This window comes from Chrysemys picta, chromosome 18, assembly GCF_011386835.1.
Source record: "Chrysemys picta bellii isolate R12L10 chromosome 18, ASM1138683v2, whole genome shotgun sequence".
In the NCBI taxonomy this organism is placed as follows: Eukaryota; Metazoa; Chordata; order Testudines; family Emydidae; genus Chrysemys; species Chrysemys picta.
Window position 1 is genome coordinate 22,144,402 of NC_088808.1, and position 16,685 is coordinate 22,161,086.

General features: G+C 41.0%; 1 protein-coding gene across 15 annotated transcripts in view; it reads right to left on the minus strand.

Annotated features, from left to right (window-relative positions):
* The window catches only part of TTLL11 (tubulin tyrosine ligase like 11), a 210,164-nt gene that overhangs the window by 89,410 nt on the left and 104,069 nt on the right, over positions 1 to 16,685 (minus strand). For 12 of the 15 annotated variants that reach the window (XM_042854406.2, XM_065572107.1, XM_065572108.1 and 9 more), the window contains one exon: positions 3,803 to 3,901. The exons of the other annotated variants lie outside the window; for them this stretch is intronic. In XM_042854406.2, the coding sequence (XP_042710340.2) occupies positions 3,803 to 3,901 (99 nt within the window). The remainder of the gene's footprint in view (positions 1 to 3,802; positions 3,902 to 16,685) is intronic. 15 annotated transcript variants of the gene reach the window in all.

Here is a 16,685-nt window from a genome sequence, read left to right on the forward strand (position 1 = left end):
ACACTAATGTCATATGACAGGATGAGATGCCTATTGTATTTATATAGTGTATGCATTTTAAATCTGTTGGTAAAAAATGAGGCAACTCCCAGTATATTATTACACATGAATGAGGATGAACTACCATCTCAAAACAGAGCCCATCTCTGTGTGTTATTGAATGACATGATCAGATCCTCTAAAGTATAATACATATCTAGAGAAGAGCTAAGTAATTTTAGCTCATTCCTATTATAGTGCATGTGCCACATATAGAATAACAAATATAAAGATGGGGGTTAGATAACCAGTGTTAGATGTAACAATGGGCCCAAAAGTGCTACCAGAACTAAAACTGTGCAACTAACTAGTAATACGGTATAACCCGTTTTGCTCCGGTTGCACTAAGTCTACTTTATATATAACCAAAACTGAAAAAATATAATTACTAAGATCATGTCTATTTTCTAAACAAACATTTTTAGGGACACATTTTCAGACCAGCTTCAAGTTGGCCTCTGAATTTATGCCCACATTTTACACATGCAATTGTCTGAGCTGCGAAAGACAGCATCCAACTGCAAAAGTTAAATGGCTGAGCATCCACATTAGACAGTGCCGTCAGTTGCAATCCCAAAGTGACTACTTCATGCTAGGGACTGGGGCTGAAAATTTGACCTTAGTGGTCTCTAGAAACATCACTTAGTTGCCAGACACTGGCTCATGGTACTTTTCTTTCATTTTGCAAGCGTAAACATCTTGTAAGCAGAAACTACGGAGTATACTTTGTACTTTGGATGAGTTCACAGTAGTTCTTCATCTCAAACATTTGTGTCTAGCCTCTCCGAGTGCCTAGTAATTGTAAATGCCAGGCCATTGCCTGCTCTGATGAGACTGTCATGCTAGGTTACACAAAGCATCTGTTTTTGGAACAAGACTGTTTCATGCAAACTCTAGAGATAATGGTCTGTTTTTGTATATATGCAACCACATGTTCACTGAAGCTGAATATTTCTATATGTGACCAATTTCTTAAGAGACACAGGACTCAAAAATTCTAACAAAATACACTATAACAAGGTACTCCTATATGTTCCTCATATTCTCTCTGTAATACCAGAAGCTAGAGCAGTTAAATTGTTCCCTGAAACTAGTGCCTGTAGAGATTGTGCTTAATCCTGCAAGGGAGTTCTTTTCAAAATTTCATACATATGGATCTTCCCATCTGCTAGATGGTAACCTGCAATTTCTCATCAGCAAGTTATTCATCTCCTGTTGGCTACTGTGAATTTGACTAGACTAGGTGTGCCGGCACACATACCAACAATCCTCCTTCCTATGTAGCACAGCTGCTGTGGATTCTATTAAATCTGAGAGAAGTTGTGATATAAAAGACAAGGATAAGATTCCCATCATCAAATAAATAGGGACAATGTACCAATATGGTTAATAAACAGGCTTTGCACATAGTCTTGTGAATATCAATAAGCAGATATAATGAAGTAAGAATAGTGAGCTCCATCAAATAAGAATTCCAAAAATGTAAGCTTGTCAACTGGGTGATCTCATTGACCGTCCCAAATATAACTAGAAATGTTATAGCAATCTCTGGTGTACTCATTGCAGACAAAGGACCAAGGAAACACACTCAGATCCTCTGCACGAGCCAGAAGATTTCCATCACAAAAGAAAAGCTACAGATATTTCCAGAACACCCACCACATTGGGATTCTAATTGCTGGCACAACTTAGAAGAGTTGTTTTCCACAGCAATATCCAAAACTGTAAAATTAAATGAATAAAATTTAAATAATAATAAAAAATAGTGAAAACAAAGCTTTGTTCTCCAGCTGGTGCTGGAGGAAAGGCTGGCAGGAGATTGCTACTGTCTCTGTCCAACAAGCAGCACAGCAGATAAGGATAATGTTATATTTTCTATTAAGTAAAGCAAAAATGAATAAATTATCACTACCTTTCTTCTTTTACATGCAAGATCTGGTGGTAGTTGCACAGAACACAGCGTACTCTGCAGTTGCCAAAGAGCATACATAAATGTACGCAAGAAACAGATGAGATATACTATATACAGCTTTATTTTTTTCCTATTAAAAGATTTCTTCAGGAATTTAATAATCCCAAATTTTGATTTTATTGCAACTGGGCCTCAACTAAACTTTTGCTACTCCAAAAACAAAAACAAACGGCTGTACTCGGCTTACAACAGTCATAATTTTGCTTTCATTTTAACTCAGTCTTTATGGCTTCCAATGAACTTTTGCTGTTCTGAAAACACTGCATACTTTTTAACTGCAAATTCAAGATTATCTTGTACTGTACATTAATCTGTTAGTGTGGCCAATTATAGTTTCAGTTTAGCAGTATTAAAGCTTTGTTTGTGTTGCAATTTCAGTGGCTGTGCTAGCTGCTAGCTCCTTACATTTAATTTTCAGAGGGAGTCCTCAAGAGCCAGTTGTTAGACTGATCAACTCTGGGAGAAATCAACTATGCCAATGCTTACTGGTTTATATGGGTGGTTGACTTCATATGTGGCGTAGCTGAAGCATTGCTCATCACATCTCCATTGTTAAGAAAAAGAAGTGTGGCCTGCTGAGACTACAGCTCCCATCATACAACCTTGAGCTGAAAGCCCAGGCCTCCTTATTACAAATAATGACTATCATATGGTCCATTTTATGGAAACTTAGGTGTGGCCCTCAGTTTTAAAATCAAAGGCCTCATCCTGTCAGGCGCAAAATCCATCCTGAGAATTACTTGGCAGTTTGTGACTAAGCTGTCAATTTCAATTTATTTTCTTTTACAAAGCAATAAATCTGGAATATCAAACAGCTCCAAATTTAACTTTTAAATTTTAACTAGTACTCTGTGAATTAAAAGTGGCTGAAAAGGCCACAACTGCGTTGAAATGGGAGTCCCTGGGAATTCCATGGGAAGATGATAGTTTAAAACTGGTATTTTTCAGCCCTTCACTCTTCAACCCCATTTCCAAAGGTTATCTTAAATGTAAATGGGAGAGAACATGAAAAACATTATGGGCACAGGCCCAGAATATTTCAACATTGCCAATTGGTTCATGATGATGACATCACAAAAACCCAATTAGCCAATCAGAATGTGGTTTTGGGAAAGCTGTGTCTCCAGCTATCTCTAATAACACTTAAATTACTATTGTAATAACATCTTGTTGAATTTATCACTCACATATATAAACTACTCTCTCTCTCTCTGCGTTAAAAAAGATGTGCAATTTAGCTAAAAAATTTACTCGATATCCAAGAAGTCGACAACTACATAAAGTCATGTGCTGTTTACTAACTGTTTATGAACGCTGGTGGAGTATTTTCATTTTGTGCCATTACTAAGTTAAGGTATCTGTTAACTGGGAAATTTAATCACCAGAGTGCTTCCCTCTCTTCTGTATTAGCTGAAGACAGCCATGCTGTACATGGTACTCTGGACACTTGCAGGGGAGAGAGTTACAAAGGCACAACTAGGAATAAGGCAATCAACTCCTAGTGGACACCTAGCTGTCCTTTGTGCTTTCAATATTCTCTCCCACAGTCTGTTACTGCCTCTTACTGCTCACATTTGTTCCACCCCAGGGACTCAGGCAAGTAAGCTTATTGTTATTTCTGTTATAACCTATGATGGCCACATTATGGATCATCTTTGTCCTGTTTCCTGTAGCATAGGGACAGAAACACTAGGTACTTACTAACTAATTATATCTACTGGTAAAAGAATAGAGTTGCAGGTTATTTCACATACTCTTAGCCCTCTAAGTGTAACCACAGCTCCTCATCACCTGACTATTGCAAACTTTGAAAACTGAAGATTTGATCGTGGCAATCTGCTTGAGATTGGAGGAAATCTTTGCTTTGAGTCCATACAGGTATCTGGAAGGCTGAAATTAAAAAGCATAAAGAGGCTATTAATGTATCAAATGTAAATAGTCATTTTTCAGAGCTAATAAAGCCCAGGTATCCAACCTTTGCAAACTGAGGGCCACATTGGCAGCTTTCCAGCAGCCTGAGGCTTGTGCCTAATATATATGAATATAGACAATTTTAAAATCACAAATATTACACACAACCACAATATTTTGCATATACTTTTATCTTCCTTAAGAAAATATTTGCCCCTATGTTGTTTGCATTCTTTACACCAAAAGTCTGCAGCTTTGACTTCAGCTTGTAGCTACTGGAGAGGATGGACAATTCATATAATCTACTTTGGGGGGCTGTTTTTTCCTATATAAAAATTACAGTTTTGAAATTAACCTTTACAATTCTCATTTTCCAGATTTTCATCCAGGACATTTGTCTAAGTTTTATGGAATCGCTAGTATGAAGCTAGAGCTAATCTTTATCCAGGTTAATCAAACTATCTGCTTGCTCCCTAACCAGTTCCCAGTGGGATACTGAACATGAGTTTTCTTTCTGAGCACGTGTAATGAACTCGCGTCCGTGTGGCTCCAGAAGAATCCAAGATAGCTATGGGAACACCTATTTCCAAGCAAGCATGTACTGATCATGGGTTCTTTTCAAACTATTTCAAGGATTCCACATTTGACAAGCAATTTAATATTCATATCAAAAGTGACTGAGTTCCCATTTGGCCCCTAATTCAGAGAAAAAAACGGTTACCTATCTTTCATAACTGTTATTTTTTGAGACGTGTTGCTCATGTCCATTCCATTCTAGGTGTGCGTGCACCCACGTGCGCAGTCGTCAGAGATTTTTGCCTCTGCGGTATCTGCAGGACCAGCTGTGGCACCCCCTTGAGTGCCACACTCGTTTGTTGGTATATCAGGCGCTGGCCCTACACTCTCTCAGTTCCTTCTTGCCGGCAACTCAGACAGAGGGGCAGAAGGGCGGGTAATGGAATGGAGATGAGTAACATATCTCGAAGAACAACCGTTACAAAAGGTAGGTAACTGTTTTTTCTTCTTCGAGTGTTTGCTCATGTCGATTCCATTCTAGGTGACTCACAAGCAGTATCAATGGAGGTGGACTCGGAGTTCACGGACTTGCAGCTTGCAGCACTGCTCTGCCAAAGCCAGCGTCATCTCGAGCTTGTTGGGCAGTGCATAATGGGACAGACAACCAGGTAGCAGCCCTACAGATCTCTCGGATTGGTACCTGTGCCAGGAAGGCTGCTGACAACGCTTGTGCCCTAGCTGAGTGTGCTATCACAATCGCCGGCAGAGGCACCTTTGCCAGCTCATAGCAGTAGCAGATGCAGACCATGATCCAGGATGAAATCCTCTGAGCAGCCACTGGGTGACCTTTCATTCCGTCTGCCACCACAACAAAGAACTGCAATGACTTACGGAACAGCTTTGTTTTATCTATGTAGAAGGCCAGCACCCTCCTGACTCCAGGGTGTGTAACCTGCACTCACTCATCTTCTTTCCAAAGCCTCATGTGTCAGATGAGAAGTATGTGTCCTGGTCAGTATGAAACTGGGAAACGACCTTGGGCAGAAACAATGGGTGCGGTCGCAGCTGGACCTTATCCTTGTAGAAGACCGTATAGGGTGGCTCCGAAGTAAGCACCCTGATCTCGGACGCCCTACAGGCCAACATTATCACAACCAGGAACAAAACCTTCCAGGAGAGAAGCAGAAGATAGCAGGAAGCCAGAGGCTTAAAGGGAGGCCCAATGAGCCTCAACAGCACGAGATTCAGGTCCTGGGGGGCAGGACAGGATCCCAGACGTGTGGGTAGAGATGCTACAGACCTTTCAAAAACTGTACCGTCATGTCATGAGCGAAGATAGACCTGCCTTGGAATGGAGGATGGAAAGCCGAGATAGCGGCCAGGTGGACCTTGATTGATGACAGGGACAAAACTTTGAGTTTGAGGTGCAGCAGATAGTCCAGGATCTCCTGCAGCGGGGCCTGCTCAGCCCAAATATGTCGTTCCGAGGCTCAGCATGTGAACCTTTTCGATTTGGCCAGGTAAGACGCTCTGATGGTTTCCTGCTACCCAGCAAGACCTGCTGAACACGGGCCGAGCATGCCCATTCATCCACGCTTAGCCAAGCAGTAGCCAAGCCGTCAACTGCAGCACTGCCAGGTTTGGGTGCAAAGGGCTGCTGGGGTTCTGGGACAGCAGATCTGGCCAGCGGGGCAGCTGCAGCGGGGCAGCTACCGAAAGGCTCAGCAAAGTGCCAAACCAGTGCTGGCGAGGCCACATGGGTTCTATTAGGATAATTCTTGCCCTGTCTTGCTTGATCTTCACAAGGACCCTGTGAATCAATGGCACTGGCAGGAAGGCATACATCAGCACCCCCAATCAAGAAATGAGAAAGGCATCTAACAGGGAGCTCCTGTCCATCCTCTGGATTGAACAGAACACGTGGCATTTTCTGTTCTGCCTGGGCGCGAACAGGTCCACCTGGGGAGTCCCCCACTTCTGGAAGATGATGCTGACCACCTTTGGATGAAGTGATCACTCGTGGCGAGACGAGAAAGTCCTGCTGAGGTTATCCGTCAAGATGTTCCTGGTTCCAGGCAGGTGCACGGCTATCAGATGAATAGCATGCCGCACACAAAAATCCCAAAAGGTGGAGAGCTTCTTGACAAAGGGCCGAAGACCTGGCACTGCCCTGCCTGTTGATGTAATACATCATGGTGGTATTGTATGTCCACTGCCCCCGGAGTGCCGGCAGCGCAGGCAGAGGCTCGGCTCTCTCAGCGCCGGGGAGGCGTTGATGCCGTCAGAAGTTTGGGTCCCCTACTGCTTCTGGGAGTCGGTGGTGGATCCTTTAAGGGGCTATGGGCCCCGACCGGGGAGGCACATCCACGTGGCTCTGGAGTAGCCAGGCAGACCAAACTGGGTCCTTTGCCCAATGCCCCATGGCCTTTCTTGCCCCATGCCGGGGAACCATGCTTCTTCGTTTTCTTTCTGGGCACGGATGACAGGGAATGGTGCTGGGTGGAGCCCAGTGCGCTGTGCACTGAGGCTGAGGTACTAGGTGAGTCTTAGCAGGACGGCTTGGATGCCAGACGAAGGGCAGCCTCCGTGAGGAGAGCCCAGAAATGAATATCCTGCTCTTTCTGAGTCCTGGATCGAAAATTTTTACAAATATAACACTTGCCCTTCACGTGTGAGTCCCCCAAGCACTCGAGGCAGCTGCTGTGGGGGTCACTTACAGGCAAAGGCCTGTTACAGTCCGCGCAGGGCTTAAACCCCGGAGACCGGGGTATGCTCCGCCTGGGGCTCTAACTTCTAACCCCTAACTACACTTAGCAACTACTTAACACTAACTGTTATAAACAACTATTTACAAGGCCCTAAGTCAGAAGAGATGAAACCGCTAGCCCTTGCTATGCAAGGAAAGGCGCGCCGACTAACCCATGGGCAGTAAGAAGGAACTGAGAGGGCGTAGGGCCAGCGCCTGATATACCGACCCATGAGCCGTGGCACTCATGGGGGTGCCACAGCTGACCCTATGGATACTGCTAAGGCAAAAATCTTCAGCGTCTGCGCCTATGGGCGCACACACCTAGAATGGAATCGACATAAGCAAGCACTCGAAGAAGAACAAAGGGCTGCTTGTTCTTACATAGGATTAAGGGGTTAAGGATGGGAAAGATCTATTTAGGTTTAGTCTTTGAGACAAGGACTGTCTAGTACTCCGTGTTTGTACAGTGCCTGGCACAACAGGGCCCCATTGTTGGTTGGCTCTTAGGCACTGCCATAACAAACATGATTATTACTAATAACAAAATCTCCCTGCAAGGGGAAGCTATTAGTCTCCAGAAAGGGGACATTTCAGATAGTAAACCAAGAAGACAACATTTGATCTTAGCCAAGAGGCCAAATTATGGGCTACAGAAAATAATTATTATTGAATAATGACAAAATAGAGGCATTGCTGTCGGGTTCTTCAATGCAGCTGTCACTTAGAATTTCCTTTCTTTCTTTCTCTTTAGTCACCATGGCTGTAAAACACCAACCCTCCTTTGGGAACCTGGGTAAAATGTCTGAAAATCCATTTACTCTTTGAAGCTTGTATTAGAATAGCTCTTAAACACAGTTAGAATTTACAAAGTTTATCAAAAACATATTTCTTTTTTCAAGCACTACTGGATGTTTCATACACTTTAGAATGAAGTACACTTCTACCCCGATATAATGCAACCCGATATAACACGAATTCAGATATAACGCGGTAAAGCAGTGCTCTGGGCGGGGGGGAGAGGGCTGTGCAATCCGACGGATCAAAGCAAGTTCGATATAACGCGGTTTCACCTATAACGCGGTAAGATTTTTTGGCTCCTGAGGACAGCATTATATCAGGGTACAGGTATATTTTAATTCTTAATAGATTTTCCTAACGCACTGATCAGAACAACTATACTTAATTCAAACCTCCATTGCTAGATCTTGAAATTGCATTAAAGACCTTTTGTTGTTGTTTTTTTATGGTACAATAAAATTTAGTTTTAATTTGTTTTGTATTAGCATTTATTTTTTCTCTCAGATTTTGCTATAATATTTCTATTTTGATATGCTGTAGAGCTTAATTATATTAATAATATTATATATTCAAACTGTGAGGAAAAGTAATTCAAAGTGGTAAGGATGATGTCAGAGAATCTTGCATTTTAAACAATAATAAACCATACCAAAGTCAAAAGCTTGTATGAGCAACCTAGAAGCATGAGAGTTCTCACCCATTTCTGTGAAATTTAATTAGCATAAAGTGGCCTATTCCACACGCTCATATTAAGCACAAACATGTTTACAAAACATATTCAAAGTTCAATTTTCAGCAACTACCCTAGATACCAAAATTGGTAGTTTTACTTTCTGGATATTTAATCCATTCAAGTTATATACAACCAATTTCTGTTCACTGGTTGACTTAAATATGTGGTCTTAATGTGACTAATTAAATAAAACTACTTAGCTAAGTATACCAGAGCCAGACACACAGTCAGTTTAAGTTTGATCTGCATTTTTTGGGCAAAGGAAACAATGCACAACATATTTTCCTATCCTACTGCTAGATAAATTTTACTTGTTTGCAAATGCATCATTACATTTTTCTCTGTGCTTCAGCTACCATCTGCCATTTATGCAACACAAGGGTAAACTGGATGACATAACTCCCAAAGGAACAGTGTGAGCACTGTCCGTTATATGTGCATTAATGAAGAGGAGAAAGTATAAAAATTTTCCAGAAACAAAGGCCAAGGAGAGAGCAATCAGACCAACAATTTATGGCAGGATTTCCACTTCCATTTCCACCATTATTTCAACAACTAATTGCAAAATACACATGAGCACAAGACATATCCCATTTTTCTAATGTTGCCTGTGAGGTACGGTACAATAAACCACTAAAGAGGAAACACAAAATCAAAACCTGATGTTCAACAAGACTCCCATGCAACATTTTCCATCCATTTCTTACCTGCTCCATTTCCAAGCAATGGCTCATTCTGTCCTTGATTCTGGAAGTCCCTGCATGATGCACATGGTTGTTATGCTGCCGTGTAAGTGTGACTGGATGCTAAGCATGGGCGTAAGGCTAAACACTAACCATAGTTAGATACGTTTCAAGCGTGCTCCACAGCCACTCAACTATGCAGGATAACAAAGCAGTGGGGTACAGGGACAGAGAATGGGTGTGTCTGAAGGGACATGAAGTGAAATCAATGTGAGTTAGGTCATTGATCTCAGCGGGGCCAGGATTTGATCCATGGTTTTAAGCACTGTCGTCTATCTTGGGTTGCATATATACTCTTACTGCTAGGTAGAAGTAACCTGGGGGTTGATCTCATTAATGCAGGGGTGGGTTCCCCTGTATTCTTTGTTCTGCTCATCACCTAGTGCCTGGATGCAGTGTTGCACACCAGCACTGTGCAGGATCAAGCTTTGAGATTAATTTTTATGTAAAATTACATTGCTATGAGAACATGAACAACTTTACAGTAAGTCAAACTACCAAGCCACAAATCAACCAAAGAAAGAACTCCTTCTGCCACACAACATCCCGCACTATGCTGGCACTCTCCCTCAGTCAAAACCCCAAGCAATAATTGAGCCTTTCAAGCATACCCTAAACTTCAAACTGACTCTGTTGGACCAAAAGTTGGAACAAACTCTAGGACTTCAGTTCCCTAAGCTTCTTACCAACCCCCCTCAGATAGAGAGTCCCAGATAGATAGAATGTCCCAGTTGAACTCAACTGCCAGGATGGTGCATATGGAGTGAGGCTAATTTTAATGTGGTGAAGACTCAAACCATACCTGCCTTTTTAGACCAAAACCAACTTTCTGAATTGCTTCTGGAAGTGCACTGGTAGCTATACATGCAAACATGCCTACTAGACTTGTTAATTACACATTTCATTCTTGCTAGAACCTTGTGTATTGCAATTCAAATTCTCACTACCCCATTTTGAACCTTGTTAATTAAAAAAAGGAAAGAGGGAAATTAGATTTCCTCTTGCTGGGGTTCTTAGCCCTGGGTGTGTCATGGAAACAGCTTATTTTATCTAATGGGTTGATACATATATCTAGAGCATTCTTTCAGATCATTCTTCTCTTGGTACTGGTGATTAATAACATTCTTTGAACACAGAAGCCGTAAGTTGTGTTCGGATGCCATTACAGTGATGTTTCATAAAGAACATTCTGTGAATAACAGAGATCAGAAAATACTTTTTAGGGAGTGCTCTGCAGGATGATGGTGCTGGTGAGGAATCCACCCCAATGGAACAATCTGGGGCAAATCCCCAAGAAGAGAATCTTGCAGAGATTTCCTCTCCTTTAGTCCCCGCCCCATGGGTTTCCAGCAGAGGAGAACTGGGGCACAGCATGGCAACTGACTCCTATATTTTGAAGATATTACTTAGAATGAATTGTTTTGACTGACATAGTTGAGTTGGGCTAAATGAACAAAAGGTCAAATATCAGGTAATGCTCATAGTGGCATACAGAATAAAAGCAAAGTTTAATTTACATACTAATGTCTGACCTCAATACATTAATTTCTGTAATTCTGCAGCTCATGACAGATCTCTCTTTAGAAAGGATCAACAGTGGAGAAAATATTAACTAAATCTTAAAAAAAGAATTTCAATTTTAATAAAGCTTATGGAAATGACATCTAAGACTACTTATCTTTTATACATGATTACTAATTTATTAATGTATTTTTCCCTGTCTATGTTATATCCTCTTCATTCTTACTGGCCTTAATCTTTATGCAAATACAAGTTGCTGAGGGACAAACAAATTTGCAATTACTAATTAAAGGTTTCAAGATTCACAACATTGTGTATACCAGTCTCTAAAATGTAGCTGTCAAGTTCAGAGTCAAATTAGGAAGGAGTTGCTATATTAATATATCCAAGAATGCTCACTTGGTGAATTTCACATTTGGGGCATTGCTAGAAGTTAAGATTAAGCAATTTTTGCATCAGCTGACTGTTACTTACCTAATAAAAGGAAATGCAGTGTTCTGGATTCTTATGCTTTAATTATTCCCTCAGTTGAGCCTCTATTCTCAAAGCAATGGATATACTAATATAGCTCAAAAATGCTGGAGATTTTGCATGACAAATGTATGTACACTCTAACATATTGTTGTAGTATTTGAGCACCTCCCAAGAACTGAAAACAAACAATAGTATCTGTGTCTCCCATATCAGTAGCTAGGAATCTGTTACCAGACAGAGAAAGAGACAGTGAGTGTGAGTGTGAGTTTTTTGCATTTAGTCCCAGATGCAGTGAGATTTGGGGTCATTCTCATCTTTGGGGGGAGTAAGTTCCATAGTTTAGGTTCAGTTCATGTGAAAATGTTGTCTCCTTTACTCAAGACTCTTCCCCCATTTGTCCACATTTCATGGTACCAGCAGAAACAGCTCTTGAAGGAGGCCATGGTCACAGAGGCCACTCTTACTAAAGGAATATCGGGCTCATAGAAACCATCCTCAAACCACTCACCGCACTAAGGGCCAGTTTCCTCCAGGACACAATTGACTTCCTCCAGAAACTGCACGTTAACAACCTCCCTCAAAACACCATATCTGCCACCCTGGATGTCACCTCCCTAGACATCAACATCCCTCACAACTATGGCAGTTCTGCCTGTCTCAAATATCTACAAGACAATGGACAATACTCAGATCTCCACCCCAAACACATCACCAAGCTCATCCATTTCATCCTCACCCATAACAACTTTACTTTCAACAACAAACACTTTGAGCAAACCATGGGAACTGCTATGGGTACTAGGATGGCTTCCCAATATGCCAATCTCTTCATGGGCCACCTCGAGGAAACATTGCTAGACAAATGCAGCACAAAACCAAATGATATAACTGAGATACAATGATGGTGTTTTCATCCTCTGAACAGACAACCTAAACTGCCTCAGATTGCCATCACAACTCTAATCACCACCACCACCCATCCATTAATTCTCTCTAGAACACTCCCACACCAGCATCAACTTCCGGGACAATATAATCAGCTTCAACAGTAGAACACTACAGACAACTCTATAAAAGAAACCTAAGCATACTTATTTTCACAGATCTGGTAACCACCCCAAACACACCAAGAAATCTGGTGTCTACAGCCACACACTCATATACCACTGAATATGTTCCAAGGGGAAAGTCCAGGATATGCATCTTAACACACTTTAAACTGCCTTCACCAAACAAGGATACACCATCAGAGAAGCAGATCGCATAATGGAATGGGCCACCCAACTACCCCAAGTGAATCTGCTTCAATACAGGAGAAAAAAAAAAGAAATCTCCAACCGCACACCTCTTGTTGCCATCTGTCATCCCAAATTGGAACCCATACAGGGTACCATTAGACAATTACAACCCATACTCCATGGGGACCACACCCTGAAATAAATCTTTCCCAAACCCTCTCTTCTGGCCTCCAAACACACCCGCCCCAACCTCACCAAGCTCATCAGCATTAGCAAGCTCCCCACAGACCATGACATACCAGCTCAAAGCAGCACCATGCCCTGCCAGAACAACAGATAAAAAACCTGCAGACACATCTTCACTGCGACGATGATACACCCCACAACATACCTTTCAGGATCCATGGCTCCTATACATGCCTATCACAACACATGGTGTACATTATCCAATGTGCTAAATGCCCCAATAACAACTATGTGGGTGAAGCGAGACGATCAGAACACTCTCATATGAATTCACACAGGAAAATGATAAAAGATAAAAACACCATTTCACCTGTGAGTGAACACTTTCCACTAAACAATCACTCCATACCTGACCTCTCAGTCCTCATCCTCAAGAGAGACCTGCATAACACCTTCAAAAGACGAGTTTGGGAGCTTAAATTCATAACTTTGCTAGACACTAAAAATCTTGGACTCTAATTAAAACACTGGATTTATGACTCAATAGAACAATCCATAACCCACTAACCCTCTTTTGTCCTATGACTGCAGAGATGTTACCTGCCCACTTCACATTTAATGGTCTCTTGCAACACGTGTTAACACCTTAAGCTTACCAATCTGTTCCACCTTATACAGTATTTAGTTGTGACACTCTGAGTACCTTTCCCAGACCTGAAGAAGAGCTCTGTGTATGCTTGGAAGCTTGTCTCTCTAACCAACAAAAGTCCGTCCAATAAAAAATAGTACCTCACCCACCTTGTCTCTCTAATATCCTGGGACTAACATGGCTACAAAAACCCTGCAAATAACCAATGTTATTATGTTGGGAGTGACATTTGATGTTAAATGGAAGAGGATATTACTGTTAGTATGTATTATTTGTTAAGCACCTAGGAGAGCATACAAAAGACAACATGGTCCCTATCTCTAGGAGCCGAGTTAAATCATACATTACAATCATGGCATTGTTGACACCCAACTAGCTCCAAATTAGAGCCAGCACTCTGAAGCAATTTTATAATAATAGAGCATTTTCAGAGATAACAGAATGTCATTAATTGGCTCTCCATTATTAATTTAAATCCAAGTCATTACATACATTTTCATATAGCATTTATCTTCTGCGTTTAAGACATTTTACATCAACCGAAAATCTTAATTTTTTTCTCTGTGATATTTCACATAGTCTATGCACTGGCATGTCCACAAAGTATTTCAGCTGTATTCAGTCTATTAGTAAATGCATCTACTGCTGGTAATTGATAAAAATAAATAGCAAAGGTCTAAGAACAGAACATTACAGTCTCATTAAAATGACAAGTTCCCTGCCATGTTTACTGATTGGAGCATCTAGTTAAAATAATTATACCATTGTACACCACAGAGGACAGACTTAAGGTACAGGAGTATTTGTTCAATGAGAAAACAATTTCACTGGTAACATTTTATAAATGAACACTTTGTCAGTTTGTTTTGAAATCCAGATTATCTGTCAAAATTTAATTTATTCAGGATTTGCTGGTATATTTACATTTCTGTAAGTTTGGGGAAATGGCTTATTTGTTTGGAATCAGAAATTCTTCAGGCTATTTACAGCTTACATAGAAGATTGTCATTTATTTGCAGCATCCACCACTGTAGCATCTGGGTACCTTACGTTAAGTACCATGGGGCAGACCTCAAAGACACACAGGGTTATGGTTCAGGGTCAAATTGGCCGCAATGTTTGTTAATAATGAATTGAATTGATTTGAACCTAATCTCAACCTGGAAATCTTTGCTAAATGTGATCCCAGGCCAACGCTCTGCACCAGAAACATACATGTGCTATACCCCTGAACTCTCAGGATGGCAGTAACCCACTCCTGGGCAGCCACATTTGGGTGAAAAAATTAAAGGGAAATTTTTCCCTTCCTTATGCCTGTAGCAGTTGCTTTAAACCCAGGGAACTTCTTTGGGAAAAAACCTTCCAGGCTACGTGATGAGACACGAGGCATGAAGAGGATCTTCACAACGGTGTTCACCTTAGGGTGACCAGACAACAAGTGTGAAAAATCGGGACAGCGGGTGTGGGGTAATAGGAGACTATATAAGAAAAAGACCCAAAAGTCAGGACTGTCCCTATAAAATCGGGACATCTGGTCACCCTAGTTCACCTCTGGGCATGCAATAAAGGCAACTAGGACATGGAAACAAACTTGGAGGTGGAAGGAATAGACAGGAAACGCCTGTTCCACTTGAGGGATTTTGCTATACATCCTGCATGCATATTTTATGTCTGTGCTAGTGCTGAAGGACAATGCAGCAGGCCAACACATATGTTAATGGTGAATCCTGCATAGGAGATGTTATGAAGCTTACTCATGCCTTTAGCGCCTCTAGATTGTATAACTGTAATGCACAGATTCATGGTTCACCAAGCAGAATGATTACTAAGCTTCAGCTTGTGCAATCTTCCACTGCTAGCCAATGCATCTTTTACAAATAGGCAGACAAATAGGCATCTTGGAATTAGTTACATCTATTTATAAGACACAGGGTTGGTTTAAATGTAATTCACGTTTATATAGCACCTTTCATCTGAGGGTCTGAGAGCACTTCATAAATATTAACTAAGCCAACACCACCCTTTTGAAGCAAGTAATGATTATCACCTTTATGGAGTACTAGGGAGGCTAATAGTTTGATTTTCAGAGATGCTGACCATTGATTCAGCTTCCATTGATATCAGGAAAAGTTATAAGGTGCTCAGCCCCTCTGAAAACCAGGCCCTTAGTAACTTGCCTTAGGTCACAGAGTGAGTCAATGGCAGAGCTATGAATGGAACCCAGTGTCATATTTTTAAATATAGTTCAGTTTTTTCCATTACCATTAACTTCAATGCACATCAGAGTCTTAATTGTACGAAGTTCCAACTGTTGAAACTAGGAATGCTGACAACTTTACAGAGTGTTTACAAATTATTTTTTCTACTTCAAAGCGGGTACAAAAAGTGAAATCACTCTTAATAGGTATTTAGCTTTTCAAATTAAAGAGCCAAATACAAACATTAGGACTTCAGTGGGACAGTGTGTAGGAGCTAAGTTTCACTCTCATGAATCAAGCAGAATAGGGTAAATTTAACAAAACTGAAAACAATTTTGAGCCAAATCAGCTGGGAAGAAGAATTTAATCCGAATAATGTGAATGATCATTGGGAATCATTTAAGAAGAGAGGCCCCAAAAGCCACTATCCCACAATCATGAAAGAAGACTGTACTGGTTAAAAAACTGTCCTAATTTAGAAGGGAAGTGAAAGCAGCCATTAAAAATTAATAAAATAATATATAAAAATGGAACAAAGGAGAAGTTGATAGCAATGAATATGTACAAGAAGCAAGGAACTGTAGAAAATTGATAAGGGAAGCAATGGGACAAGGAGAAATCTATGGCTAGCAGAATAAAGTACAAGAGAAAGTGTTTTTTTAAATATATTAGGAACAAAAAGAATTCTGAGAATGGTATTGGTCCATTACCAGATGGAAATGATAGAATTATCAATAATAATGCAGAAAAGTCAGAAGATGATGTTTTTCTAAAAGATCTCCTCTAGGAATTATTTTGGGGAAGTTCTATGGGCCTGTGTCATACAGGAGGTCAGACTAGATTATCACAATGGTCCCTTCTGGCCTTGGAATGTATGACTATGGAGGTCTCAAGTGGTGTTCCACAGGAATCTGTTTTAGCTCTGGTGTTATTTAATATCTTTATTAATGACCTGGAA